The sequence below is a fragment of the Myripristis murdjan genome, chromosome 23 (assembly GCF_902150065.1).
Source record: "Myripristis murdjan chromosome 23, fMyrMur1.1, whole genome shotgun sequence".
Taxonomy (NCBI): Eukaryota; Metazoa; Chordata; class Actinopteri; order Holocentriformes; family Holocentridae; genus Myripristis; species Myripristis murdjan.
Window position 1 is genome coordinate 20,910,268 of NC_044002.1, and position 26,176 is coordinate 20,936,443.

The window sequence follows — 26,176 nt, forward strand, 5'->3', positions numbered from 1 at the left end:
TCAACTGGTCAGACGTACTAGTTCTGTCTCCAGAGCAGCTCTTCTTCCAGGAAATCTCTGCCTTTGCGTCAGGTAGGCGGTCAGATGGACATGGATGTTTTCATTAAGTCCCCTCCCCACCCAGCAGCCGGACCAATGGCCCGCCTGCCGCTGACCAATCCCCCCCGTCACTCATTAACTCCGTCCCAGTCCAGCGACCTTCACCGCCAGCGTGGCTTCCTCCGACTGATGGTTTCTCGTCACTTCATTCACTTTTCCTCCTCACCCCGTCACATTTGTTAGCTTTGTCCCACAGACATGTAATGATTGACTCACATGGGGACCAGTGGGTCAGTTCATCCTGATCAAGGTTACCTTAACATAACAGCCCCTCCCCTTCCCCCCCTTGTGGTGCCACCATCACGCCAGTAACATTACAGCAGATTGATCAAGTGTCTTTTAGTGCTTTGTAATGTATTAATTGACTAACCCCTTAAACCTTAATCAAACAATAGTAGCCTTTATTTCACAGCTGCTGCATTACATCAATAAAAATATCTAAATGTCTTGTGCATTGGACATATTTAGGATCTCTGGCAGGTATTACAGGGCTAATACATCTTGAATTTGTGATAATATGAAGCCTTTTTAATGTTTTTTGGCAGGTGTTTATTACAAGCTGTTATATATTCATTTTGGTGAGGGAAAAAAAAGCTACTAACGAGAAATCAGTCAACATTTAAAAAGATGAGAAAACTCTTAATGGCTCATAATTGTAATAACAAGTCATAATGTGCTTTGTTTTTGGTCATGAGAGTCGGTGTCAGTGTTTCTCAATGGCCTTGTCTTGTTTCTTGTTTTGTTATCATCCCTGTTGCTGTCATGTACACATACACACACTTTATCAAATCAGAGGCATACTCTACACTCCATCACACTACAGTGTCATTTTGTTGTTTTTTTTATTATTGTACAGAGTGAAGGACATTGTCAAACAGTAACATTTTAACTACAGTTAAGACTTCTTCTTCTTTTCTTTCCTACCAGTAATTCATTTTCTCAGGAGCAATGGAAAATATACGATAAACTGCCGAGTCTTTGGTGACATACAGATATTGACATACAAAGATAACTTAAATACATAACTTTCTTTAAATAGTTTGGCTGAATATATATATTCACAGGTGCACATGGCATTCACAATCATCCTGACCCCACATGGAGTGCACTGACACATCTTCAAACACATTCGCAGAGAGAACCTCATCAAAAATGCAAATATATACAACAGAAAATCTCATCCGTCTTTCACAAGTTCATTACAATGACTGAAATTCAAGTTGTGAGAAACTAACAACACACATGTTTGCATTAAAGTGCTTTCCTGTGACCCTAAACCAAAAAAAAAAAAAAAAAAAAAAAAAAGGCATCTGGCTTTCAAGTGGGAAAACGAGCAAAAATTGATTTAGCGGGGGCCAGCAGAATCAACCAGGATCTTGTTAACGCCGCTAACACACGGACATTTCCACACGCAAACCGAACACACACACACCATCCAGTCCTGTGTGTCTTTGCAATAACAAGTGGTGACAGTATCAGATCTGCATTGGGGGCTGCTGTAACATGACTGGGGAAATACGAGCGGTCGACAAAGAAAATACTCCGCTGCTGCAGTAACGTTTAGGAACCTCCTCTGACGTGACAAATGCGTCACAAAAACAAAGAAACTGGGAAGATCAAACACAGGAGATAAGTTTTCTGATATGGCAGGTCAAACACAGAGGCATGTGCATGCACTGCAATAGTAGTACCTTAAAAAGTACAGAGATCCACCATGGTTTCAAGCATTTGAAAAGCCTTTTAATGATCCGTCACGAGACATTGATTAGCTCCATTACAGCAGAGAGAATGGCATGTTTCACTTCAGCAAGCCTTTGAACAGATTAGACTTAAGACTAAGCAACCACCGATTATTAATCTCCGACCTCGCGGCCTCCATGACTACAGACAGACAGAGAGAGGCAGAGAGGGGGCGAGAGAAATGAAACTGAAATATAAAAATAAAACCCAACTGTTTATGAAGAACACAAAGTCAAAAGAGGCATTAAAAAAAAAAAACCCAGAAGACACAGAGATTAAAATATAGAAGAGCACATTATCACATGATGTAGATCACATACTATTATTTTGTCAAGTATTGCCAGGTATTTTGGTGAGTCTAAACCACTGCTCTTTGAGCAATACCAACCTTTACTGACTGTTAAAATTATCCGCAAAATAAAAGAGCAGTGAAAACTAAAGACTGATATTCCTGTGATTAAAAAATCATTCAATTAACAACATTTAGATGAGCAAAATTCTGGCAGAAGGCCGATATTTTGGCCCGTGTTCCTACTACCAGTTAACCACTGCCCGCAAAATATAGTTTGTATATGGTAAAGGCTCGGCATAAACGTTTTTAATTATGTAAATACAAAATAAAATGCTGGTCCTCGATGAGAATGTGGATTTTACAGAGTGGCTGCATTTTCTTAAAGTTTAAAGGCCGGTCAAATTTTAGGAGCTGAACTTTGGTGTTTCTTAGGGCCAATCATCCACCCACCATTTCAGACATAGACATAAATAGAGAAAATGAAATCTCAGGGCATGTATTTTTGACAGTGCCGGGGTGTTTTGCTTACAGATCTGAAATTGGGCACTCTTACACCTAAAATTTTGGTCACCCTAGTCTCTCATTAAGAAACCCACAATGTAACAGGAGAGCAGGAGAGCTCTTTGCCATGGTCTAAGGGCTCCGTTTAAACCCGTTTAACACACTCAAACACTCGGTTGCCAACAATACTGGTGCATACAAGGTGTTGTCATGTATGGCTTTCAGGGAATGTGAGCGACAGCCGATTCTTAGCCTGTTTAGTTGTTTTAATCACTTTTGAAAATGAAAATCACTGTCACCCGGCGCATGCAAAGGCAAGTGTGTATTCTTAGAGGATTGGACTTGGGATTTGCAAACTCCTGAGAGCCTTATTACACCGGCTCCAACTGGGCAAGGCAGGGAAAAGGCTTTTTGTGTTTGGAAATGAAAGCAAATGGTGGAGCAAAACATCCCTCAGCCTTCAGTTAAACCCCTGGTGGTCACAGGAACAAAAACAAAAAAATAAAAATCACATAAATGCATTAATTTGCATTTAAATGTCCTGTAATAAATGGAGTCTGGAAAAAAATCTCCATTTGGATTCTGACTGGTCCCTTCGATATTAAGTACCCAGCTCAATGTGATTTATATCTTTTCCATAAATGTGAAATGTAAGAGGGTTTTCTGCGGCTAGGAGGCACAATCAGCTCTGAATCACCTCACATCTGCAAACTTTAACCCTACATGTGTGTGTGTGTGTGTGCAGGCCTTCGTATGGCTGTCCCGTGGTCAGTATATTTATGTATTTGTTTTGAGTATGCAGGCCACAGGGGGGCCGAGGCCCTGCCATGGCAGCACATATGACTGAAGTGATTAGGTCAGGTTTAATAAACTGCTGTCAGCCAAAAGTCCTGACTTGCAGGGGGAACTTATGAATCACGTGAAAGGGCTAATATTTCAGACTTGGCCTCGGGGGGGGGGGGGAATGCCAGCAGCAGCACTGCGGCGGTGCGCTGATCCATGGCTCCGCGGTTCACTTTGCCACCTGTTGTGCCGGGCAGCGAGCCGCTACAATGCAACACTGAAACTGATCCTCGGGACCTCAGTCTCGGCGTGGACTCCTTCCAAGTCATGAAATGCTGACTCTCTTCTTTCTTTCTTTCTCAAAGTCCAGTTCATATGTTGTGAGTCCTGATGCAGAACGCTGTTTGTAGCTGGTGAAATGTAGAAGTCCTGATGAAAGAGCTTCTTTGACCACCAAGGAAGAGCTGACATCATCTAATGGCCTAAAAGTCGCAGTCCATGCCACATGCTGAATATGCCCCCTGAACTTCTCCTTGCAGTTGTGAGCGGGACTTTCAGCGAGTTTGGAGGATGGGAATAGGAGGGAGGGACAAAAAAAGGAGGTAAAAGAGTTCATTGGGTCATTTGAAACAGCCTTGGGGAATACATTGGTTTCGACAGAGCTCATGCTCAGAGTTCAGCTTGAAATCCACATTAGGGGCTTAAGTGTTTGATCAATGAGCCAAGGGCTAACCACCGCTGGGGAGGTCAGCTGGCATTACACAGACAGGACCGGGCCACTTGATGGTGTTGAAGAGAGCGTCGGGCAGACAAGCCTTCATTCTTACATTAACAGGATTAAGACGTCAAACTGGGCCCTCTTAGCTTCTTGAGTGGTCGGGAGGGAGAAGCGAAAAGACTTTGACGAGACTCGAGCGTCCTCTAAACGGCCGACGTTCCCAGGGTGGTGGGAGAAGATCAACTTGGGGGGTTTCAGAGAGGATCCAGCTGGTCGTTGGTCACTGAATTTGAATCCTTTACCTCAGACAAACTTTTCTTCAGCGCAAAGAGTAGAGAGGCACAATAGTCATTTGAGAAGAGTATAATTGTCATTTCAAGATAGATAAAAGTTACGGACTACATCACACTCTAATGCAAAGACTATCAGTAATACGTTAAGAGATAAATATCTGGAGATATAGATGGACTTGCTGCTGGTGTTCAGAGGAGCCAATCCGAGCAAAGCTCATCCGTAACTATGGGGGCTTCTGGGATTGATGGGGGAGGAGTCTTCTCTCCCGCTCTGCCCAATCAGCTGGTAGAGCCGGTGGCTGAGGTTCTGCACTTGGCAGGTTCCCAGGACGCAGCCCACCCTCATCAGCTGGGCGTGGTGCGAGTGGTGGTGACCTCCCCGTGACCCCGAGTGGGCGTGGCGGCGACCTCTCGGCGCCCTCTGCTGCATCTGCGAATCCTCAGCAGGTCGGGCCCACGCCAGGCTGGGCGGGGCCGCTCGCGCCCCCGTGGTCGGTGTGTGTCGGAGGAAACCAGGCAGCCATTTTGGGGATGGGCTCGGGGCTGAAGAGGGGACGGCGTCGTCAGGCTGGCTTCCTGCGGTTCCTGTCTGGCCGTTCAGCTTCTTGACATCTGACCTGAGGAGAAGGCAGAGGAAACAGGTGAAATGTTGTTCTGCAGCTTCTCCAATAGGATGCTTTACATATCCAATAGGATGCTCTGCTCACATACTTTTTTTTCCCTTAAGTCTGAAAAGCCAAAAGCCACTGGTCCTTTCAGGCCAGATCTGAACCATATTTGTAGGTGGTTTGAAATAACATTCAAACCGCATCTCTGAAAAAGCCACTCAGTCTAACCACATAGATTAAAGTGTTTGTTTTTTTTTCTGTCACTCCCTACGCAACATTTATTTCATGTCACATTTTGAGAAAACAGCCGGGAACAACAAACATGGAGGCACACCAGCGAGAGAAAAATGAAGCGGTTTCCTGCCTCCTCCCGCTGCACCGTGACAGAAAACGCAGCCTTAGTCAGCGTTCCTATATGTCCACGTTACTATAACAACTAATGTGAGGACAGCGAATGATTACACCCAATGATTACACTGTGATTTACAAGCGATCTGGTCGCTTGTAAATTACAGTGTGGGCATTCAGCCTGAAAGAACAGATTTGATGAACAAATTAGATTTGCCCGCTGTCTGAACATAGCGTGGCTCTCTGCACATACGGCCCGACATGAGACGGCAGGACGCGTCCACGTGGACACGCCGCTCCTCGCTTAATGCTCGAGGAGGGTTAATGGCTTTTCACATGGCCTAAAACAACATGTCCTCAGGCTCTGACTCACTTATGTTGTATAATCAAAACCTGGGCATCAAAGCGCTTTAATGCCCTGCTAGGTTTCAGCAAAGAGCCATGGGAGGTTTAGCTTGGCCGGTGATGTCCTGGGTGGGGCTGATGGACTGTGGCCTGTCCAGAGGAGAGCATGCACTGCAAAAATACCCATCCCAACTAGTCTTTTACACTAATATTGAGTCTTAAAGTCAATACAAATCAACTTGTTTTCAACTTGGAAGACATTGCAAGGCGTTTCTAGAGAAGAGGTGAACTGCAAGTTGAATTTTCTTAGGAGGCAGTTCAAAGTTCCCCTTGTTTTAAGAACAATCAGTTTCTGAGACTAAGAATATCAGACCAAATAACTTGTTGAGGAGGACTCTTTTTTTTTTTTGCAGTGCGGTTGAGTAGCGAGAACAGGCCGTTCAGCAAACACCGCGCTGGCTGCCTGGACTCCTCGCCATCTGTTCGTTGTTTGAAAAAGACAGTCACTGCTCACAACTTGACCCCGCAGCTCCTCGCTGCGCTGCCTCGGCTGTGTTTGCGCACACACCGCTCTGATTCAAGTCAGTGACTCGTAATCCATTACCACCGCTGAAGGTCAGGGAGCTGGAAATAGGAAAATGCTGCTACACCTGGCAGCCAGTGGACAGCTATGACAAATATGTTCAATATTAGTAATAACTGCTCATCTGGTAATGAGCTCTAAATACAGCACAGCAAATTTATCCACTGTGTTTGCTTTTCAAAGCAAAGGGAAAGTCCACAACACCAGGTTCTGCTCCGTTTCCTCGCGCTCCTTCTGAGAGGGCTGATTTAATTATAAAAAGCATGTTCCACTTGTGAAATGCTGACTTGTGTTGTTTCGTCACGAATGCCCAGCCTTTACTTGCTCTGAGAGGCTGGAATGTGAAAAATCACAGGGTGCTGAGGCAGAAAACCTCTTACAGTCTGTGCTGCGCGCTCGCGATCCCTCTCTCAAACGCAAAAGGCTTTAGTTTATTAATTTGCTTCAGCTCTCTAACCGCGGGCGTGTCTGGTAGCGTGTAGGTGTCCCGGCGTCCAACAGCGGCGGCAGCTCAACAAGTCGACACATAAAGCCGAGGCGCAGACAGAGTCAGGCGCTATTTCCAGGACAGGCTTGTTGTGCCGTGGTGCCACATCACCAAGTTACACCCACCTGATCTGCCAAGCAAAGATTAACTTTGACTGCAAAAGGGAATGTATTTTTTCATGGGAACTAAGGCGGCACAAGTGGTGTTTTTAATCATGTTGCATGTAACATAAGCAAAACACTTGGTTGTACTGTACAGACTAAAGATAGAGCACTACTTTCTGTGTGTGTATATATAGAAACATATGTGCATTATGCCATCTATTTTATGTGGTGCATTATTCTCTTGAACTGAACGTAACATCTTGTGTGTTCTTCTATGCGTGCCAGTTTTCTGTTGCCCTGAAAATATCTCAATGTGACGTCACTTCATCTGTGTTTTGCCAGTTATCGGTGGTTTAAGTGCTTGAAGCCCTGGATTTTTTCCCCTCAAGCAACTAAGTGAGTCCATTTTATGTCCCGGCCATGTCACTAAGATAAATCCTGGAACATTATGATAAAGTGATTCTGATGTTTCTATAAAGCAAGACCGAAATGTAATACCGCACTGCTGGGCCTTCTCCTCTTTTGTTAACTGAATCCTGGAGGGATAAAGGTAACACTAAGGAGCGGCAGCCCGTCAAAAGGAGGACACTCCATGAAAACAAAGCACAACGAAAAGATAAAAGAGGGTAAATACAAGACCACTTCAGAGAACAGGCTGAAATGTGAGTAAAACTCTGCCTTGGTACATTTAACATCCAGAGGACGAGTACTTAAGCCTTTTTCCCTCACCCTGAGTAGGCTACCTGAGAGTGTGGAGTGCTTTACATTTACATTTCAAGCGTTTAAACTCTTATCCAGGGCAACTTAGGATAAGTGGTGACCATGTAAGAATTGAGTGTTTTGCTCAGAGAAACTTGTGATCTCTCCATAACCACTAATGCACCAAGCTGTCCCAGTTTGACATGAACCCTCTGACCATCTTGAAACGAGACTGGACTTTGCATCTCTGCTAGTCAGCACCTAAAGCTTCTTGGATTCAGGACACTGTCCTGAGCCCTTGGCAGAGAGCCACAGAGACCCTGTGATTATGCTACAACAACACCACCTAAAAGAAACACTTCCTGGAGTGTTTGATTTCCAGAGGTTTTGTTTGGTTTCCAGCACATCTATATGGGACAGCACCTAGCCTGACAAGCTGATCTCGAATGTCACGACCAATATCTTTGGGTTTGATTAGGAGTTTTATTATGTACAGTCCTCTAGTTTACAGGCAAATAATAATCTTTTCTGTTCTTGACTGAGACATTCTGTCTGTGTGATGGAGGGCAAAGTCTGTCAAGCGTGCCTGGAAGATGGCCCAGCTGCAGCCTGAAGCTCCTGTTTGCCCTCAGAAAACCTTCGGGCAGCCGTGGCGTCCAACAACGTGCAGGAGGAGCAAACTGCCCCATTCCATCTCGTCGAATCTCACAGGACGGCCTAATTTGGCAATTAAGACACTATTCATAATGGAGGTGTCAGTGATTGGCAGAGGATCAAAGATGCCCGAACCTCTTTTCCTTTAATTGTTCACCCACCTCTGGATTTCAACGCCTGGCACGGTCCTAGATTAGGGGCATTAAGTCGAAAGTCCCTTTGACTGAAGATGATTCTGGGGGATTTTACAGTTCGATAACAGGGCAAGCTGATCCCTCTGCACAACCGTGTTTGGTTATTCTTTGGTATTCACCCCACAGCGGGCTGCACTGCTGCTTGTGAGACACGGAGTCAAAACATACAGTAGCAGAGCCGGACTCTTATGCCCCCACTGAGATGGGTAAAACCTCCTCGGGACCCGGGTGTTGATACGCTACCTGTTTACCGGAAAGGCTGAAGCTTAAACTTGGACTGCCTTAATCAGCACTAAATATGGCACATTCATTTATAATCCCCCAATAATGCAACAGTAGGGAGATTGTTGTTAGAGAAGGAATAAAGGAAAGGGGCTATAGTCCCATAGTAAACACTGTTCCCTCTCGCTCAGCAGCAATGCAATTCTTTGTACAGGCCAAGAGATGAGACTGAATGTAAATGCTGCAGCCAGTAAATGACACCGACATCGAAGAGGGCTGCCGCGTTCTTTTGCGGAAGCATCTCTACCCCTGTCTTGCAAACTGTAGGCTAGCTGGTTTGTTTACAACAGGCAGCTGTGTGTCACAAACTGCGGTAAAAACCCCAACCGAGACGCATATTCCCAATGCGCCATTTACACGACCAGAGAATCCTCCTAAAACCTGAACAATATCGGCATAACCCACGTGTCTTATTCGGAAAATGCCACATTCAGAAAAAGGCCTAATTTGGAATATCCAGGCAAAATGTGCTGTTTACATGTCCCAAATTAGGAATATTGTCGGAATAATGGTGGAAAAGGAGGGAGAGAGACACGGGGACCCGCCCACACCACACACTGGGAAACACTGGGGAACGCCGGGCCAGACAGGGATCGTGACAGTCATGACAGGATGAGGAGACGATCCTCCCAAGTTCTCCAGAGAAGAAACGCTGTACTTTACGACTTAGTTTCTGAATCTTTAGAAATCGCCTCTTCAAACGACATTTGGTTTCGTTTCTCCTCAGAAGTCCCTTTTGTTTTCCTTTAAGCCTTCTCATCTATGTTCCCGCTGTAAGCCACTCTCTTAAATACAGTATACATGCACTTTCATGCCTGCCCAACGCTCAGGCTTTCTCTGCGGAGCGGAAACCTGCTCTTTATGGACGGGAAGGGAGGAATTTAGGTCTTAGCCACTAATCCACAGAGGAATTCTCTGCACGGTGGGTTGCTGCCCCCTCCCACTCCCTTTCCATGCCTGGGTCTGGTCAGATTGACCCCCATGGAGCGCGGCGGCATCCAGCTGTTTATACGGTGTGTACATCTCTGTACAGTCCAAGCCAAGATCTCTGTTTACATTGCGCTCCACATCATAGCAGAGGGCTCCTCTGAGACAATTTACTGCAGAGGGAACCCTGGTTTCAATCATTCTGCGAGCGTAAAAGTGGTTTCCTGAGAACATACACTAGATAAAGTGAAAGTAATGCTCTTGTTATTCCTTGATGTGGGGTAAACATGTCAGAGCCTGCATAGCAAAACAACATTAACCGTAAAGGATGGACCCTAAGCCCAACATATAGCACACTGAAACATCACCAGGACAGGAAAGCACCCCCCTGTGAGATGAATTCAGATTAATCTGTTTCTCAGGTAAATATTATGCTAAGACGGTCTGTGTTGGATGTCTGAGCCTCATGCTGCCAAAAATCTCTGCTTCAGAGAGCAGGTCAATCTTTTTTATTTCTTTGTGGAAAAACACGGCTTTTTCCACAAACAAACTCACACAAATTGAGCGATTTGCCATTCGTGACACAAGTGAGAATCACGTCATGTCTTTGTACCGTCATCCAGACGGAGCAGTGGCACAGCGGGCCGAGGCAACAAAAGCTCAACTTGCAAATGACCCGCTTCCCACTGCTGGAATCTGTAATGTAAAGCCGCTTCACTGCTCAGGCCATATTTAACTTGTTTGGCACCCGACCCTGACTATTTTCCCTTAAGAAAAAACCTCAAGATGTTATGTAAAATGACAATGAAGGGTATGTGTAGCAAGCCATCTGAGGAACATGCAATTTCTTCTTGTTTGGAAAGAGGCTGCCGGCTGTCCTTACACAGCGTTTGCAGGATGGTTGTCATGCCCTTATCGGGATGCACAGGGACAACATGAGCACAAACACAGAACGGAGGAGGAATGACAGACATCAGCGTCCCAACAGCAGAAGAATGTAGGCTAGTCAGCCATGTCTGTTATTATCCGCCTGTCAGCATGTGATGGTCAGAGAACAGGATGTGCTGTATGGAGTTAAGAGAGGATGGAGAATTTACTGTCCTAATAAAAGCCAGCGAGGACATTTATGACTGATGTTAAGTGTGTGAGAGAGAGAGTATGTAGAAAGGAGTGTGTGGTGGAAGGAGTGATGGAGGATGCACTCGGGGAGTCACGTTCCTTCTGTGATCCAAGTCAGATTTATTTGTGAAGGCCTTAATCACGGATGCATTCTCGAAAGGCTTCCCACGGTCACGTTATAACGCAACGAATGAGGAAATGACCCCGCCCAAAACTGTGGATCAGTAATCAGTAATCAGCTTTAGGCAATACACCGATTACAACATTTACACAGCTCAAAGTCACTCCATCTCTCTTATTATCACATTTACATGGATTCATTTAATATTCAACGTGAAGCTTGAAGGGAAATTACTCAAGAACGAAGTCATTTGTGCTGACACCGACGTACCGATGTCTTGCTGCATCGGTAAAAATAAGTAAACCTGATTAAGGCGTTTACATTTCCCCAAAAAACATCCAAAGGTTGAGCAGAAATCGGGGTATACTGACGAGTTCATGCTGGTTATGACTTTGCTCCAATTAGGATAATCAGGGAAAGGCGTTGAAATGGCAGTTTTCACTTGTCGCAGCGTTGGTTTAATTAAGTTCTGCTCAAATTATTGGCGTGCACATTTTCATTGAGAATCTGGGGGGGTTGAAACTCCCATGAAAACACCAAAATGCTAAAAAGGAGAGAAACTTTGCCTTCTTAAAAGTTGAGGTGGGGATGGGTGTCAAGAATTTAGAAGAAGAAGAAGAAGAAAGAAGAGGAAACGTTTACCCAAATAGGATGGAAACAAAAAAAGGCAGAATCTCAGAGGATGCTCTGGTGCGATGCAATCAGCTGTGTTCCTAATGAATCACTCTCTTAAACACACAGAGAGATTTCGTAGAACTGCAGTGATGACCCGTACCGGGAATCTTGATCCCTTTCCTTTGAGCTGGAAGTGGGTAAACTGGAGACTCTGGTGGGAGATGCTGGTCCACAGGTGGGAGGGTGAAGTGACCAGCGAGGCCAGCGGCCAACACAAACAGGAGCCTCTCTTCCCTTTGTTTTGGTTAGGGTTTCAAGGGCAGGTGTTTGCCGCTTCAACACACACACTTGGACACACACACACATGCGAGAAGTGGCCACGTGCTGTCTGGCCCACCTGCGTCCTACCCTACAGGTGTTCAAGTGTCTTTCAAGCAAAAATCCCCACTCAGATTAACTAAAAAACATCGATCAGTGATGTTCAGCGCACTAAATTAGTTATGACGAAGCGTTGATGGTGTAGCCACTTTCCCTTAGTCTGCTTCATCAGCAACAGGCCTATTAAGCTTCAGGTTATAGTGATGATGACATGGCGATACAGTGAGAACAATGGATTGAGAGTTTTTTCCACTGTAGAAAAAGTCAGAATCATTTTCAATCAAGGAAACTGAGTCTCAGCCGCTTGTGCGATGGATTTCTCCCCGTGTGGCTGTTGGTGACTCTAGAAAGAAGCACTGATTGTAACCCAAAGGGACTGACACCACAATCTGCCGTTTACTGCTTTTTCTCCAATTAATCCCTGATAAAATATCTTAATGTGAGGTCACATAATCTACGTCCAGGTTATTAGCCTCTTAAATGACAGAAACACACCACTGAACGACCAAATCAGCCAAGAAATGCAACGTGCATAGCCAGAATGCGTTGCTCTCTCACAGTGTTTAAGTGTTTTAGGGTGGGTATCGACCATATATTTAAGAAAAAAAACATCCTCCTTTTTTCCAATAAGTGTTAATGCATGTCTTTGGGATGAGTCTTATTGTTCACCTTTGCTTTATTTTATATTGTGGTGTTGTGTTTGCTTTCAGGGCAGACACACACACACACACACACACACACGCCCTCGGAGACAGCTGTGGGTCTAACATCCACCAGAAGAGGGCATTCAGACACTGAATCATCCACTCTTTTCCCTCACACTGCAACTCCAGGCACCTATTGCATCGTTGGCGGGCCTCCCTGATAAAAAAAAAAAAAAAACTGGGCTGAGCATGTGAGTGTGTGTGTCTGTGTGTGAGTGTGTGTGATTTGGTCTGCTCGTAATCACACAGGTTGCTGTGTTATTGCCCAATGATTTATGCATGGTATGGCATGGCTATGGGATTAACAGAGGATGGAAAAATACAGGTGCCACTCTGTACTTAACAAGATACTTCACAATAGACGATGCTGGTATTTGTGGCTATTCATCCGCCGGAGGAAAACTGGTTTTCCCACCTTGGAAATAACTATTTTCCGCACAGAATCGGAGCAAGATCAGACTAAACAAAACTTCTATAAAGAGAAACAGTCAATTACTCCACACCATATGAGGGCCAGCGGGGATCAAAGGAGGAGAAGAGGAAGAAGGAGAAGAGGAAGAGGAAGGCGTAGAAGGAAGGAAAGATCCATTCGTCATTCATTAAACATAATCAAATGTGTTTGCCTTGCACCACATGATGTAAAAATAAACATATTAATTGCTCATAAAGTCAAGTTGATTCTTTATTGCCAAACTTGGGTGAGGTGTAGATCCGCAGTTACACGCACACACAGAGCTACTAACATGGCAAAATGTAAAGAAAAATAACTTCAGTAATTCTATAATAACTTCACAAATAGGCTAAAAGGCTGATTAATAGTGATATATTAAGCATATATACACATTATGGCCTCACTACCAGAGACACATTTCAAACTCCTGTATGGTATGTTCAAAGAACTTCATGAAAATGGGAATTTTAAAGCGCCTTGCTGATGCTGCCTCTATCTGAACGTGCTCTGACCCATGTGGGCATTTGGATAAGACGCAGCGATGCCAAACTTTGCCAGTTTTCCACAGCTGACCTCCTGTGCCGCCTTATCTCAGTGAGCAGGGCGACTATCTAGAGCAGAGAAACACTTGGAGGAAAGGCTTCGACCTTGCACTCCGTGTTATCCGCTATCTATCCGAGTCGACACAACATAGCACTTTCACTTTTAGACACAGTAACCCCGATATGAAACAACGCAATTAATGAGCCAAGCTGTTCACTGACTAAAATAAAGCTCAATCTGAAGCGAAACACACTCACACGCTCAGTCTCTATCACCAGTGGAAGTCCGATGTTTCACGCATCAACACCTGACATTTGTTTCTAATAATATCCGTTAAAAAGTGGGGAATTCCACAACTAACTTTAATTAAAAATCTCATTAAAGCACTGTAGCGACACTAACCTGTTTATTTCAAAATTAAAATATTGCTTCTTTAACAGTGTAGTCCTTGAGCTCTTGCTGGTTGCTATGCGACACATAAGCGCCGGCACAAGTGGTGACTTTCGGCTTTGCGCATTAATATTTAAATTATGTAATGCAGCCCCAGGTGCGAGTTTATCAGTTATTTTATAGCGCCTTAGAGCGCGGCTCGACCAATCAGAGGCGAGGACCGCAGCGCCGTGCGGTCCAAGGTAAACCGGTGTTTGTCTTACCTGCTCCTGTCGGGTCGCTCCTCCACCGGCAGAGCCAGCAGCTGCTGCAGGGAGAGCAGGCTGATGCAATACACAGCAAGCGGGAGAAGGGAGCGCATCTCCGGGCAAACTTTGACACCCTCTCGGGAAGGAGGGGGCTACCGAGCCACCTGGGCGAGGCTCAAATCCCAAGATTGAGTGTATTAAAAAAAAAAAAAAAAAAGTTTCCCAAAAGTTTTGTTCTGGATTCTGATAGTGAAGCCGGGCACTGGAGTGGCTACTGGTGGAGACTGCAGATAAGAGACCTTTGGCAAGAACAGAAAAAGATAAAAAGCACAATTAACCTGTTGCTCATGCACTATGCTGAGTCCAACAAAGTCTACAGGCTAATAATAATGTAAACCTGATGATCTGGACTGCACGAGTCTACCTCCCTTTCATTCATTTGGGCCACTGCCTCACCCACTACTTTTAAAACATGCATACTTTGGGTTGAAAATGTCCCAGTGGACTCCACATCTAAACTTGTGCATGTTAACCCATTACAACACCCATACTCCATACAACATACCATACTCCATACAACAAATTAAACAACATTTTCCAGCGGGAAAAAAAAAAATCTATATTCATGTGAAAATGCCTCAAAATGCAAAAGCAGTGAATGTTTAAATATTCTTTAAAAAAAACCTCAAAATTCATAAACACAACTTGGAAAAATGTGCTCTCAGTGGAAATGAGTGAATTGCTTACCTTTTCGGCAGTTCTGAGTTAGAATCTGGGTTTAGTTTGAAGTATTTTCCCACGGATCCAAACGTGTTGGTCAAGATCAAGTTCTCCAGTCTGAAGCTGAGCGCCTGATGACATTGTGGGTTTAAATACCCAGTGGGCGGAGTTCACTGCCTCAAATGCCGGCAAAGGTGCCATACCCAGATAATCAGTTTATTATCACTCTTTCCTCTGAATATCCCGCGTGATGCGGCGGGGACATGAAAAAGCTCAACTTTAGGCTTTTTTTTTTTTCTTCTGAAAAATAAGTGAAAGATTGTCTCTGTTTGTGGCTCCATACCCCCATGAAAAAGAACTGTAGAGATGCTGTAATACATTTTAGAAGGATACTAGCCTACACAGAAACATGCCACAGCACAGCTTCAAGTCCAATAGGAATATTATAGGAATATCATGGTGATAGAATATAACCTTTAAAAATACCATAAAGTATAATAAAGTCACTTTAAACTCACTACTGAGCACCATACACTATAAATCCCTATAGAATAGCATCAGTGATCATGTGGGAACTTGTAAATGCCTTAAAACATAATCAAGTCACTATTAACTTACTATTCACCATCATAGTCACAATAAATACCTGTGATAATATTACAGGAATATCATATTAATGCTATAACGGGTACAAAAGCCCACACAGCACACTAAAGTCACTATAAAGTCACTACTGACACTGTCATCACAGACACACAGTAAGTTCTTATACGAACATTACAACAATCAGGTAAGAGTTTTAAAACATAATTACATTATTATATATTATTCAGCACCACAGACCAATATGTCATTACTATAATGCAACAGGAATGTCATATTGATGCCATAATGAATAAAAAAAAAAATAAAAAAAAAAAGACTTCAAAGTGAAACAAAGTCACTATAAACTCACTGCTGAGCACCACAAACAAATTATAAGTTCCTACAGGAATATTATAGATTGATTTTTATTTTTTATTTTTTATTTTTTTTTTTTTTCATTTTCATTTTCATTTTTTTCATTTTTTATTTTTTATATTTTGAGGCATGCTATCATCAGGAAGCATGTGGAGATTTCTTAAAATAACCTACATTTTCTTGAATTTTTTCTGCACCACATCTTCCGGGTAACTACCTCCGCCTGGCTCTTATCATCCCTGTCAGCCGAGTGTGTGAGATAGATAGAAAGAGATGGGAGTCACTTCTCAGATTCCTCAGAATTGTTTGGGAGACACGCCCACCGCTGCATCATCACTACACACCGTAAGGCGCCATTGATTAAAAAAAAAAAAAAAAAAAAAAAAAAGGCAGAACTGAACATTTCCTTCGCACGTGTGTCAGTTTATTGGTGTTGACATTGCTTTCTTGGGAGCAGCTTTTATGATACTGGCTCTTATTTGTATGATTCACAAAGAAGCTGTATAATCTGCACAATGTGTCAAACAAGTTGCTTTGTCTGTGATTAACTTTCACCTACAGCTCTGAAGCCCCACTGTTGTCACTTTGGGTTTGTGTTGTGGGAGACGTGTCATAACTGGAGTCGATATGTCACATGCCCAAACATGCACCTTACAACTCTGATTCATGACTCACGGTGAATCTTGTGTCGCCTGTTTTGCCTCATTACTCAGCATTTTTGCACGGCGTCCAAGTGCCTTTTGTCTTCCCGTTTGGCTTGATTGATTGATGAGGCCACACGCCGGCAGTGCACACACCTGATCCTACGCGAAATACATCAACTTTCGTTTCAGAGAACAAGTCAACCGGTCGCTGTCTTTCCTGGAAGAGGAGAGATTCTGGACGGGGTGAGGAAAACATGGATTGTGAAAGAGAAAGTCCATGAGAAATTTAGGGATGCACTGTGTTTGTTATTGAAGCACGTCACTGCCCTTTCTGCCTCAGTGCTTAACCCAAACATAAACAGAGAACCGGCCCTGCCACCGAAAGCTGTGTGCAGGATTTGGTTGGGCATTTTGTTCACCTTCAGATGCACTGATGGAGATTTGGACACAAGCAGTGACATCACACCGCTGTCATGCATCAGATTTGCTTTTGCTGTGTGACGATGGAGGACGTGAGGTTTGGGAATCAGTTTCCAAAGAGCAAGGCCTTCTTTCAGAGTCTTGTTTACTGACATTCAGCAATCATACATAGAGAAATCCATCATAAAACAGGCAAAGAGGGAGATTTCTCCAGTATAGTAGCCCCAGCGGATCAGAATGCAATGCAGCTACGCAATATGTTGTGTTTTGAAGCAGGCCGAGGTAAAGTGTGTACACCAAAAAAGGTCATTTACAACGTTTCATCACAAAATGACTCCTGGCAAGCACAGAACATCACGTGCAAGTTCCAGTGAGGGTGGTTTTAACCTCTTCAGCTCTGCCTGTCTAATCGGTGAGTTTGTCTTTGCAAGTGCACGCTGCACCGCCAAGCCTTGTTCAAAACCACTGGACTTTATTTTAAATTCAAGTGGAAATCACAAGGTTTCCAAAGATGCCAAACATGTCCTGCTGTGTCACAGAGAAACGAGTATAAACAATGCACATGTCGATGCTGGCTCTTTGATGTAATGCTGCAGCCTTAAAACAATTGCATCTTGAATATTTCACTCAGGATCAGCCTGAAGCAGCTTTGATGAAGCACTCCAACCTGTAGATACAGAATATGTATGCAACATCATCGCTATCGTTCCATATGGGAAAAAAAGTTGTTTTTTTTTCTAGTTTTGGAGCTACTTAGGTGAAATTTAAGGGAAAATCAGAGTTAAAGGGCTTAAAAACTAGATGCAAATCTATGAAAACATCACAGGTTCCCCATGAATTCCTCAAGAGTCTGTGTTTTGTTCAGCATAATGCAGCATAATGTGTTCTCATTATTGCCAATTAATGTACAGAAAATCCAGGATTTGGACTTAATGTGTTATTTGATGTGTGTCATACTTAGTCGGAAGCATTTTCTGATTGATATTCCTTCAGACAGATTCGTTAGTGATAGTTGCCAACTTCCCACCCTTGCCGCTATCATCTTACAGCCTGGCTGTGCCGAGGGCCTTTGATCCTCTCCGCTCATTTCTCACGTACTTTCTCGCTAAATTATAATACCATCAGAGTTAGTGCCACAGCCACTGTGGCCCGGCGATGCTTGCTTAATCCAGTTCTGGCTTGACTTCAGTTTCCCAGGGAGTGGTGATGGTCATGGAGGAAAGTCTGTTTGGTGTGCATTACCAAGTCTATAAAAGTAAATACAAGGTCATTTCTATTTTTAGAACCGTTCTGAGACTCCTCTGACCTCTCATTAACTCAACATTAACTCTAAGAAGACTGTGTTTTCACAAATTATTATAATGATTATTATGGCTCTGCCATTTGATCCCCTTTGGTTGCTGATTTGTGATGTGGCAATTAAAGTTTATTCTCCTGTTTCACTCATTGTATGTCACTCTGCATATGTGAATCAATGCTTAAAATGTAAAGAAATATGTATTATGGTGTGGAGTTATTTTATCCATTCATTCATGTTGAATGCTCTGCCTTGCTTGCTCCAGTGACCTTCACTATGCACCTGCGGGAAAACCTGCTGATTTTGAAATGATGACACATTCACATAATATTTCCCAACACAGAACGATGATAGTAACTCATTTATTACACAAACTTTTTTCTGTGAAAGGTAACCTCCGGCCTCGGGCCTGTTGGATGTCCTATTGGCTGGGGAAGCGGGTCAGGTCTTCCCTGGCTCTGACCCATTTATGTAACAGTTCCTGAACATGTGACACTGGTCGGTGAATCAGTACTGAGCACAGGCTTCCCGCCCACTTTGATCTCTCAATCATGCACTGGCGTTACTTTTGTTTTATGTGGCAATTAGCGAACATGAGTAAGTTCTCTGTGGAGCCGCTGAATGCGGCACAGACTGTGTTTAAAGAGCCTCCATCTGCACTCCGGCTTTGAACCCCACCACAAAGTTGGGAGACATAGTCAACTGATCAAAGAGCAGAAGGAGCTTTGATTGATTGTGCGGTTCTCTCTGTCTTGTCTTGGTCAATATGAATCTTTGATTCGGGTACACTGGGACACAGACTGTCCGACGGGTTGCGTAAACACTGCTAATAAACAATGTCGCTTCATGAGACCTGACAGAGGAAGACACTTCCCAAAGTGAAGCAGATTCTCTGTTATGTGCACTGAAGGGACAATGTGCAACGTCTTTGCCTTGAGGCAGAAGGTGCATCGTTTGTCTTGTTCCTGTCAGCTGGACAACAGGTGTCACTCATCTTGATGAGCGGCGTCTAGCTCGAGGCTGAGCTAACCAGCATCCATAAAACTTCAACAGGCTTTCATGAGACAAAACACAGCCAGTCCACAGCCAGTTGAAAAATAAATCATATCAATCAATAAATCATTTTCATGTTGTTGTGACTTTCTTGCGCTGTAGCCTTAGTGGCCATAAGCAGCTCCCTGCCAGCTGTGCTCACAGTAACTGGTATATGCACCAAAATGTCTCAGATACTACTGAAAAGCCCCTTTTGTGAAAACAGTGGACATTTGATGTACATATATGTTTTGATGTACATGTCCTGTTGTCACATTTTGTCTTTTTTTTGGCAGTTCTGCTTCATTTAATAGTAGAGAGAGGCTGACATGCATCAAAGGGCCCAGGCCAAATTCAAACCCAGGGTACAGAGTCTTGATATGTGGCACACACTCGACCAGGTGAACCAACCGGGGTGCCCTACCTATTGTCGCCTTATTGTGAAAAACTTTTTGTGCTCTGGAATCTGCTCTCATGTGTTTTTGGGGGTCAGGTGAGGAGCCTCAAGCAGGAAACGGCACATAAACACAGCAGCTCGATGCTTGAGAGTCCCAGACACAAGATCTCAAGAGGAGATGGCTTATGTGACAAAACATATTAATCATTTTAGCAGGTGGCAAGTGGCTGAGCAGAAGGACTTCATATACAAACACACAACACCTGGGTCCTGAAGGACTCGCGGCTCCTTTGCCCACATTCTCTCTGGTTGTGAACAAAACAAGCCCATCTCTGTCCAAATAACACTATGAAGCTGAATATTTTTCTCAGTTTTATGCCTCCACATTTGCTCCTCAGTCTCTGCCTTGTTTCAGTAAGAGCAATCCTATGCATGATATGAAATCGGTCTCACCTGTTGCGGTTATTTAGATTCAAATTGAAGACGCGTGTGCACAGAGATAGTCGAATTTTAAATCATGTGCCTCTTGTCTTTGGACTGGACTGCAAAACTTTCCCATCTTAAGAAGTCATTTAACCCATATTTAGTGTTAAAAAATCTTGTTTTTATTCAAACAAAGTTGAAAATCTGCCACTCTGCCACTTGTTTCAAGCATTTTCCTGTGGCCATCAGGATAAAGAAAAGTAAGATTATCTCATCTCACTGGCAGATGATTTTTTTTTTTTTTTTTTTTTACTTTTTTGAAGGAAAAAAACATTTTAATACTGAATATGAGATTTAACTTGCTGTTATCATGAAGATAAAAAGTTTACATCTCCATCAAATATCTGAGCATCTAATGTTGCTTTTATTTTGCCATAATTAGTTTTGGTTCTGGCTGTAAAACAGATCACACCTCAGTCACACACACACACCCCTTTTCACTTCCTCCTGTTCTCATGATCCTTCCAGAAATTAGTTGACACAAGCAGATAACGGAACTTATCTGGGTAATAGAAAAAAAAAAAAAGAGCATAGGTATTAACTGTGCTCATATCTATGCTCTCTTTAGGTTTACTTTTGTATTGTGGCCAGGATTAGGTGAATTTAAGTCTCCTCACAATCCCCCAGCCCCCTCACTGTGTCCGGTTTATTGACTCAGGGATGCCGTGTGGCAGTTCTCTAATGATTGCTGCCCCCTAGTGAACCTCAATTTAAAGTGAACCACATGTTGCATGAGGATGTACAGTCGCTGCTGGGACCACATGCCAAATGGTTTTAGCTTCATATGGGGACAAACCCAGATTAACCCCCATGATACAAAATAAATATCATTTACCAGTATGTTTGGAAGACAAAAACAAACATTACATTATGGGGGATCTTGTGTATTTTAAAGGTTTTTAGCCAAGTCACCATTAAATCCCCGAGAAGAATCAATTTGAAGACATTTTCCCACTGATTTTAGCATCCTGCTTGTGTTCCTCTTGGCTCCTTTCAGTGAGCTTTATTTACACAGCCTGTTTAAGATGGTGCACAACCAAGTTTGTTTGAACGGCTTGTTGTCTCTGCCTGAGGTCCCTCAGTCAAGTTTGTTTGGCATGGCTGCTTACCAGTGCAGCGGGGTGTGGGAGGAGAGAGAGGCGGAGGAGGGGCCGGCCGGACAGCGCCGTGCCAGTTTGACTGTTTCATGGGCAAATGAGGGCTCTGGTTTCAGTGTGGGAAAGAAGAAGGCAAAGAGCAGCAGAGGCAGATAACAGCAGAGACGCCACCTGACCAAAACACTGACTAGATAATGTGTAAGACAAGGTAATGTGACACACTATCAATGCCCAGCAGGAAGTCCACTTCCCTCTCGTGGGTTATAATGATTTGTTGTCTGTGACCCCAGGAAATATGGGAATTTTATTTATTTATTTATTTTTTCTAAATTCTCGCCCTCATCTGCAAAAAGCTCAAAGGTCAGAGTGTCTTGCTCAAATGCACTTCAGCAGGACGGATGCCAGCCGACACCCTCCAGGGCTTTGACCCACTGTGTTGCCCTGCTGCAAGAAACAATCATGCAAACATTAAAGGGATTAAAACATCAAGCAGCTGCATTTGTAAATACATTAGAGGTTTCCCAGGGTTAATTACAAAACATTAATAAAGGAAAAGAAGCACACACATCCAGTCAGATACACATTTATGGAATTAAAAATAATAATAATAATAAAATGCAGAGTCCAGGCAGTGAAGTAAGGTTTGCTCGCATATTTTAATGATGAATGACAAATTTTGGATCTTCATCAAAATAATAGAGCAAGACTCTGAATTTCCTTTTTTTAATTACAGAACCTAACCATCCATGTTTTTCCCACAAGTTTGACACCATCTTAGAGAAGAGAGAATTCCTACATACACACACACACACACACACACACACGCAATAAACTTCATTAAGTATACAACTTTCACTCTTTAGACCTTCACCAGGTAAGGACAGGATGCAGGAAGTCTCTCCTCCCGTCTCCTCCTACACACCTGTCAACAAGAAAGTGAAAGCGCGCCTGATCCCTTACAGTCGACACCATGTCAGAAAACACAAACCCGACTCTGAGAACCTGCGTGGGCTCAGAGTGCTCGAGAACAACCGCAAATTCAGTTTCCCATTTGCATCAGGCCTTGCAAAAACAAAAACTAACGTAGATTGAGCAGCTCTCAGGCAGACATGGACGGCTGAGCAGCTGAACGAGACGAGGAGACTGATGCAGAGCTCTGGGAAGGATGTATTACTTGATTTTTTCATTCAGTTTTGAAGCTTATTCCGTTTTTAGTTATATCTCACAACCCCTTTTACATGAAAAATATCTCAACATAACATCACCGGTTTCTCTTACAAGGAGTTACAATATATATTAAGGTTTTTATACCATATCAGAGCAACTCAACACAAAGCTATCTATGAAATAACAAACATGAATGACACGAACACATTAAAATAAAGCTAAACATGGATTGTGTATAATTCACCATACACCATACATATTCAGTCTTTAGTATTATATATTATTTTTTTCTCATTATTATTTTTTCTCACTTTGAAGAAATCATATTAGAGTACCTCGTGGTGTCACTTGCAGTCCAGTTCCTTACTAACTATAGGATCATTCAATTATCAGTCCCAGCATTCCCCCATTACCTAAAAAAAATCCTCTGCAGTCTTAACATATATGTATTTTTGATGTTACTGATGTGGAAGAGAGATTCTACACCTATCAGACAAATGTTTTTTTTTTTTTTATAGGATCTGGAACTCTGCATTAGCCTTGATGAGAAAAAATATTGATTCAAAAAATGAAGTGACTCCAATGGCTTTTTTTTTTTTTTTTTGGGGGGGGGGGGGGGGGTTGTTTTTGTATCATTTAAATGCATACTGCACAAATCTCCATCTTAACAAGGCATGGAGTCTCAAGTTTACAGTTAAAACCTTGTTTTTCTTTCAAAAGAAGAAGAAGAAGAAGAAGAAGAAGAAGAAGAAACTGCCATCCCACTGGAAGCCTCCGATGCAGTTTCACTTGTTTCAGGAATGATTCAAGTATAAAAAGGCTTCATTCAAACAAAGAAGAATAACTAATATCAGTTTATGTGCATTGGAAACAAGTGGTATAATCTCATCCCACCTAGAGATTTTTTTTTTTTACCATGTTTTTAAAAATAGAACATTTTAACACCATGAGACTAAATTATTTGGTGAGATGGATTTTTTTTTCTCTCCCAGTGGTATTCTTGCATTGATGCTGCTGTTTTCTACTGTTTCTAGACTAAAGGTCTCCAGACACTGCCTTGGACACTCATTTATCTCCAAGGTGTAAAAACAAAACATAACAAAACAAAAAAATATATAAATATATGCAAGCTAGTGGCATACATTTTACATAGAAATCAAACCCATAGTTGCTCCACATTATGCTTTGAAATTTTATGTGACTTTGAATCTTATTTTACCATCAACATGTATATTTTGTGGTGCGCACAAATAATTGCACTAGTGCTTTTTGTTATTATTAAAATAATGGAATATGCAGTTGGCTAAAGCAACACAGTGTATATTCTAATTCAGGACACAGGAAATGCTGCAGCCACTGTAACTAATGCAATCATTTGTTTCACTCTGTGTCATCTCTCCTGGGTGTTATGAGTAAAAACACGATTCGTTACAAAGCAGGAGGATGTTTACTGTACACACAGCCCTTTGCCACATTCCCTCTGCTGATGCAGGAATGGACACACTCCAGTTTCAAGAGGAAAGTCTGTTTATTTATGGCTTATCGTCCCACTATCACCATCACCACCCTACTCCAACAGTTTGATGATTTGCAAACTGCACTGCAGCGAAGTGGCCAGATCAGCACCATCGCTGTTTGGGGACTTTTTTTGGGGGGAAATGAAACTAAAGGGTCCAGTTCCTACCTGCAAACTACATGCTTTTAAAGGGGCATTACGCTAAACTGAAGTGAGGACCCCGTAGACTCAACTGACACATGTGGAATAAGCAACGTAATGATGGTTGAGTCTACATGGGTCTCATGGTCAGGCCAACTAACTGATATTATTCCCCCTTTTTCCATATTTATTCCCCATTTTGAGTCGATTTGAGTGGAAATGGTCCTGCCTTTCATCATTTCATTGCTCAGCTTTTATTGTGAAATTTAAAAAGGAATGAAAAAAAAAAAGTAGACCCAAAAAAACAGAAGCAGGTTCTTCTTCTCATCTTTGCTGAGTGAGCTTTTATTTTGAAAGGTTCCACAATCGGTCACTGATCATTTGTTCTCTGTTATGGATCTGATTTAAAATGTAATGAAGTACCAAATTTAAGCAAAAAAATCACTCAAATAAAATTTAAAATTTAAAGTTAAGTGCACAAAAAAGCGACTTAATTACAGTAACGTGAGTACATGTAATTAGTTACTTCCACCTTTGGTATTTTCCTGCTCAGCGCGTCAGCAGAGAGGAGCAGTTAAGCGCCGGATGGCCCATGAAGAGCAGTGATGTGCATGAGACCTTCAAACCACTTCCTGTCCCTCAGATAGTCAGACAGGAAGTCACATGATTTTTTTTTTCTTTGTATCCTGAGCGCGTGCGGCTTACACAGGATGGAGCCTCTTCACCTTCTTCATCTTCGTCTGCTGTCATCGTGTAAAGTCGAGGTGAAAGAAGCTGGAGATGAATGAAAAAGGCAGTGAACAAGACACCGCGGCTCACACTTCACCTGAGAAGTGATTTTTTGTTTTTTGTTCTTTTAACGCCTCTCTCTGCCTCCTTCGCTGTTAATTAGGCACTTGAATGTTTTGCTGAGTCCGTCCAGGAAAAAAACAATTCATTAGAGAGTGTTTAGCATCCCAAGTATTGCTCCCTCTCTCTCGTTCTCTCTCTCTTTCTTTCTTTCTTTCTCTCTCAATTTCAAAAAGTGCCTCATTGGCATAACAAATAGGCATGTGTATTGCCAAAGCAGACATCACACACAGGGCACGAAATCAGTACATATTCATATCCAGAACCACAGCATATACAGCTGCAAAAACAAAAAAAGTGCATATATGTATACAGACTCTAGAATCACATCATATACAGGTTGCCAACGCAAACAAACAAACAGTAAGGATTACAGTAAGGATTACAATGTACGTGATGTGCTGCATGTGATCACAAGCCTGAAATCACACACAGAAGAAGAAATCAGCACATATACAGAACATATAAATATATATATACCCTTACATATACATGAAATCAGTACAAGTAAAGGTGGAGTGTAAAAACAGGCTGGTAATCAGTTACCAATAATGCTTGTGGAGGATTTATTATTTAACTATTATTGTGATTGCTGTTAAAAACAACTGTATTTTTGTGTGTGCATGTGCATCTATGAGTATCTTTGTGCCTGTGTGTGTATGTGTGTGTGTGTGTGTGTGTGTGTCTTCCCGATTTTTTCCCCCCCATTACTGTGCAATAAAGTGATCACAAGACAAGTGAAGACAAGCACAGAGACACACAACCCGCCAGACAAGGTTGTAGTGAGACAGGCACAGGTGACAAAACCAAACTGAGGAGCACAGCATGAGTTCAGATAGGTCGGTGTGTGTGTGTGTGTGTGTGTGTGTGTGTGTGTGTGTGTGTGTGCGCATGTGTGTGTTTGTGTCATACTTTGGCAATCTGTCAGGCGCAGTTCAAGGTTAAGATACAATAAACGTCAGCTCAGAGAGGCGAGCCTCAGCGACTCCCTGAAACTGGCATTAACAAACTACTGTGTTTTATCATTTTATCGGGCAGCGTTAACACGGTGTTCACTGTTTGAAGTTATCAAAGAGTTTTGGTGTCAACTCCTCTCCGAAGCCTGCAGATAACCAGGACGGCAGCTGTGTGGGAAAACTGGGAGAGGAGTTGTTACCGAGCGTGAGGCAAGCAAAACTGATGATGTAGGAGAAAAAAAAAATGCGACGTGCTTGGAATTGTTTTCAA

General features: G+C 42.8%; 1 protein-coding gene across 1 annotated transcript; it reads right to left on the minus strand.

Moving 5' to 3' along the window:
- Positions 1 to 922: 922 nt before the first annotated feature.
- On the minus strand, positions 923 to 15,176 carry adm2a (adrenomedullin 2a). Its single transcript, XM_030045671.1, has 3 exons — positions 14,974 to 15,176; positions 14,242 to 14,525; positions 923 to 5,043 (listed from the first exon to the last, which is right to left on the minus strand). The coding sequence occupies exons 2-3, from the start codon at positions 14,337 to 14,339 to the stop codon at positions 4,641 to 4,643; spliced, it is 501 nt and encodes a 166-aa protein (XP_029901531.1). The 5' UTR covers positions 14,340 to 14,525; positions 14,974 to 15,176; the 3' UTR covers positions 923 to 4,640.
- Between the last annotated feature and the right edge of the window lie 11,000 nt (positions 15,177 to 26,176).

Excerpts from the sequence above, each read along its gene's own strand:
- adm2a (XM_030045671.1), bottom strand. The coding sequence starts at position 14,339 with ATGCGCTCCCTTCTCCCGCTTGCTGTGTATTGCATCAGCCTGCTCTCC. Across the intron at positions 5,044-14,241 it reads GAGCGACCCGACAGGAGCAG|GTCAGATGTCAAGAAGCTGA; the intron begins GTAAGACAAACA and ends CCTTCTCCTCAG.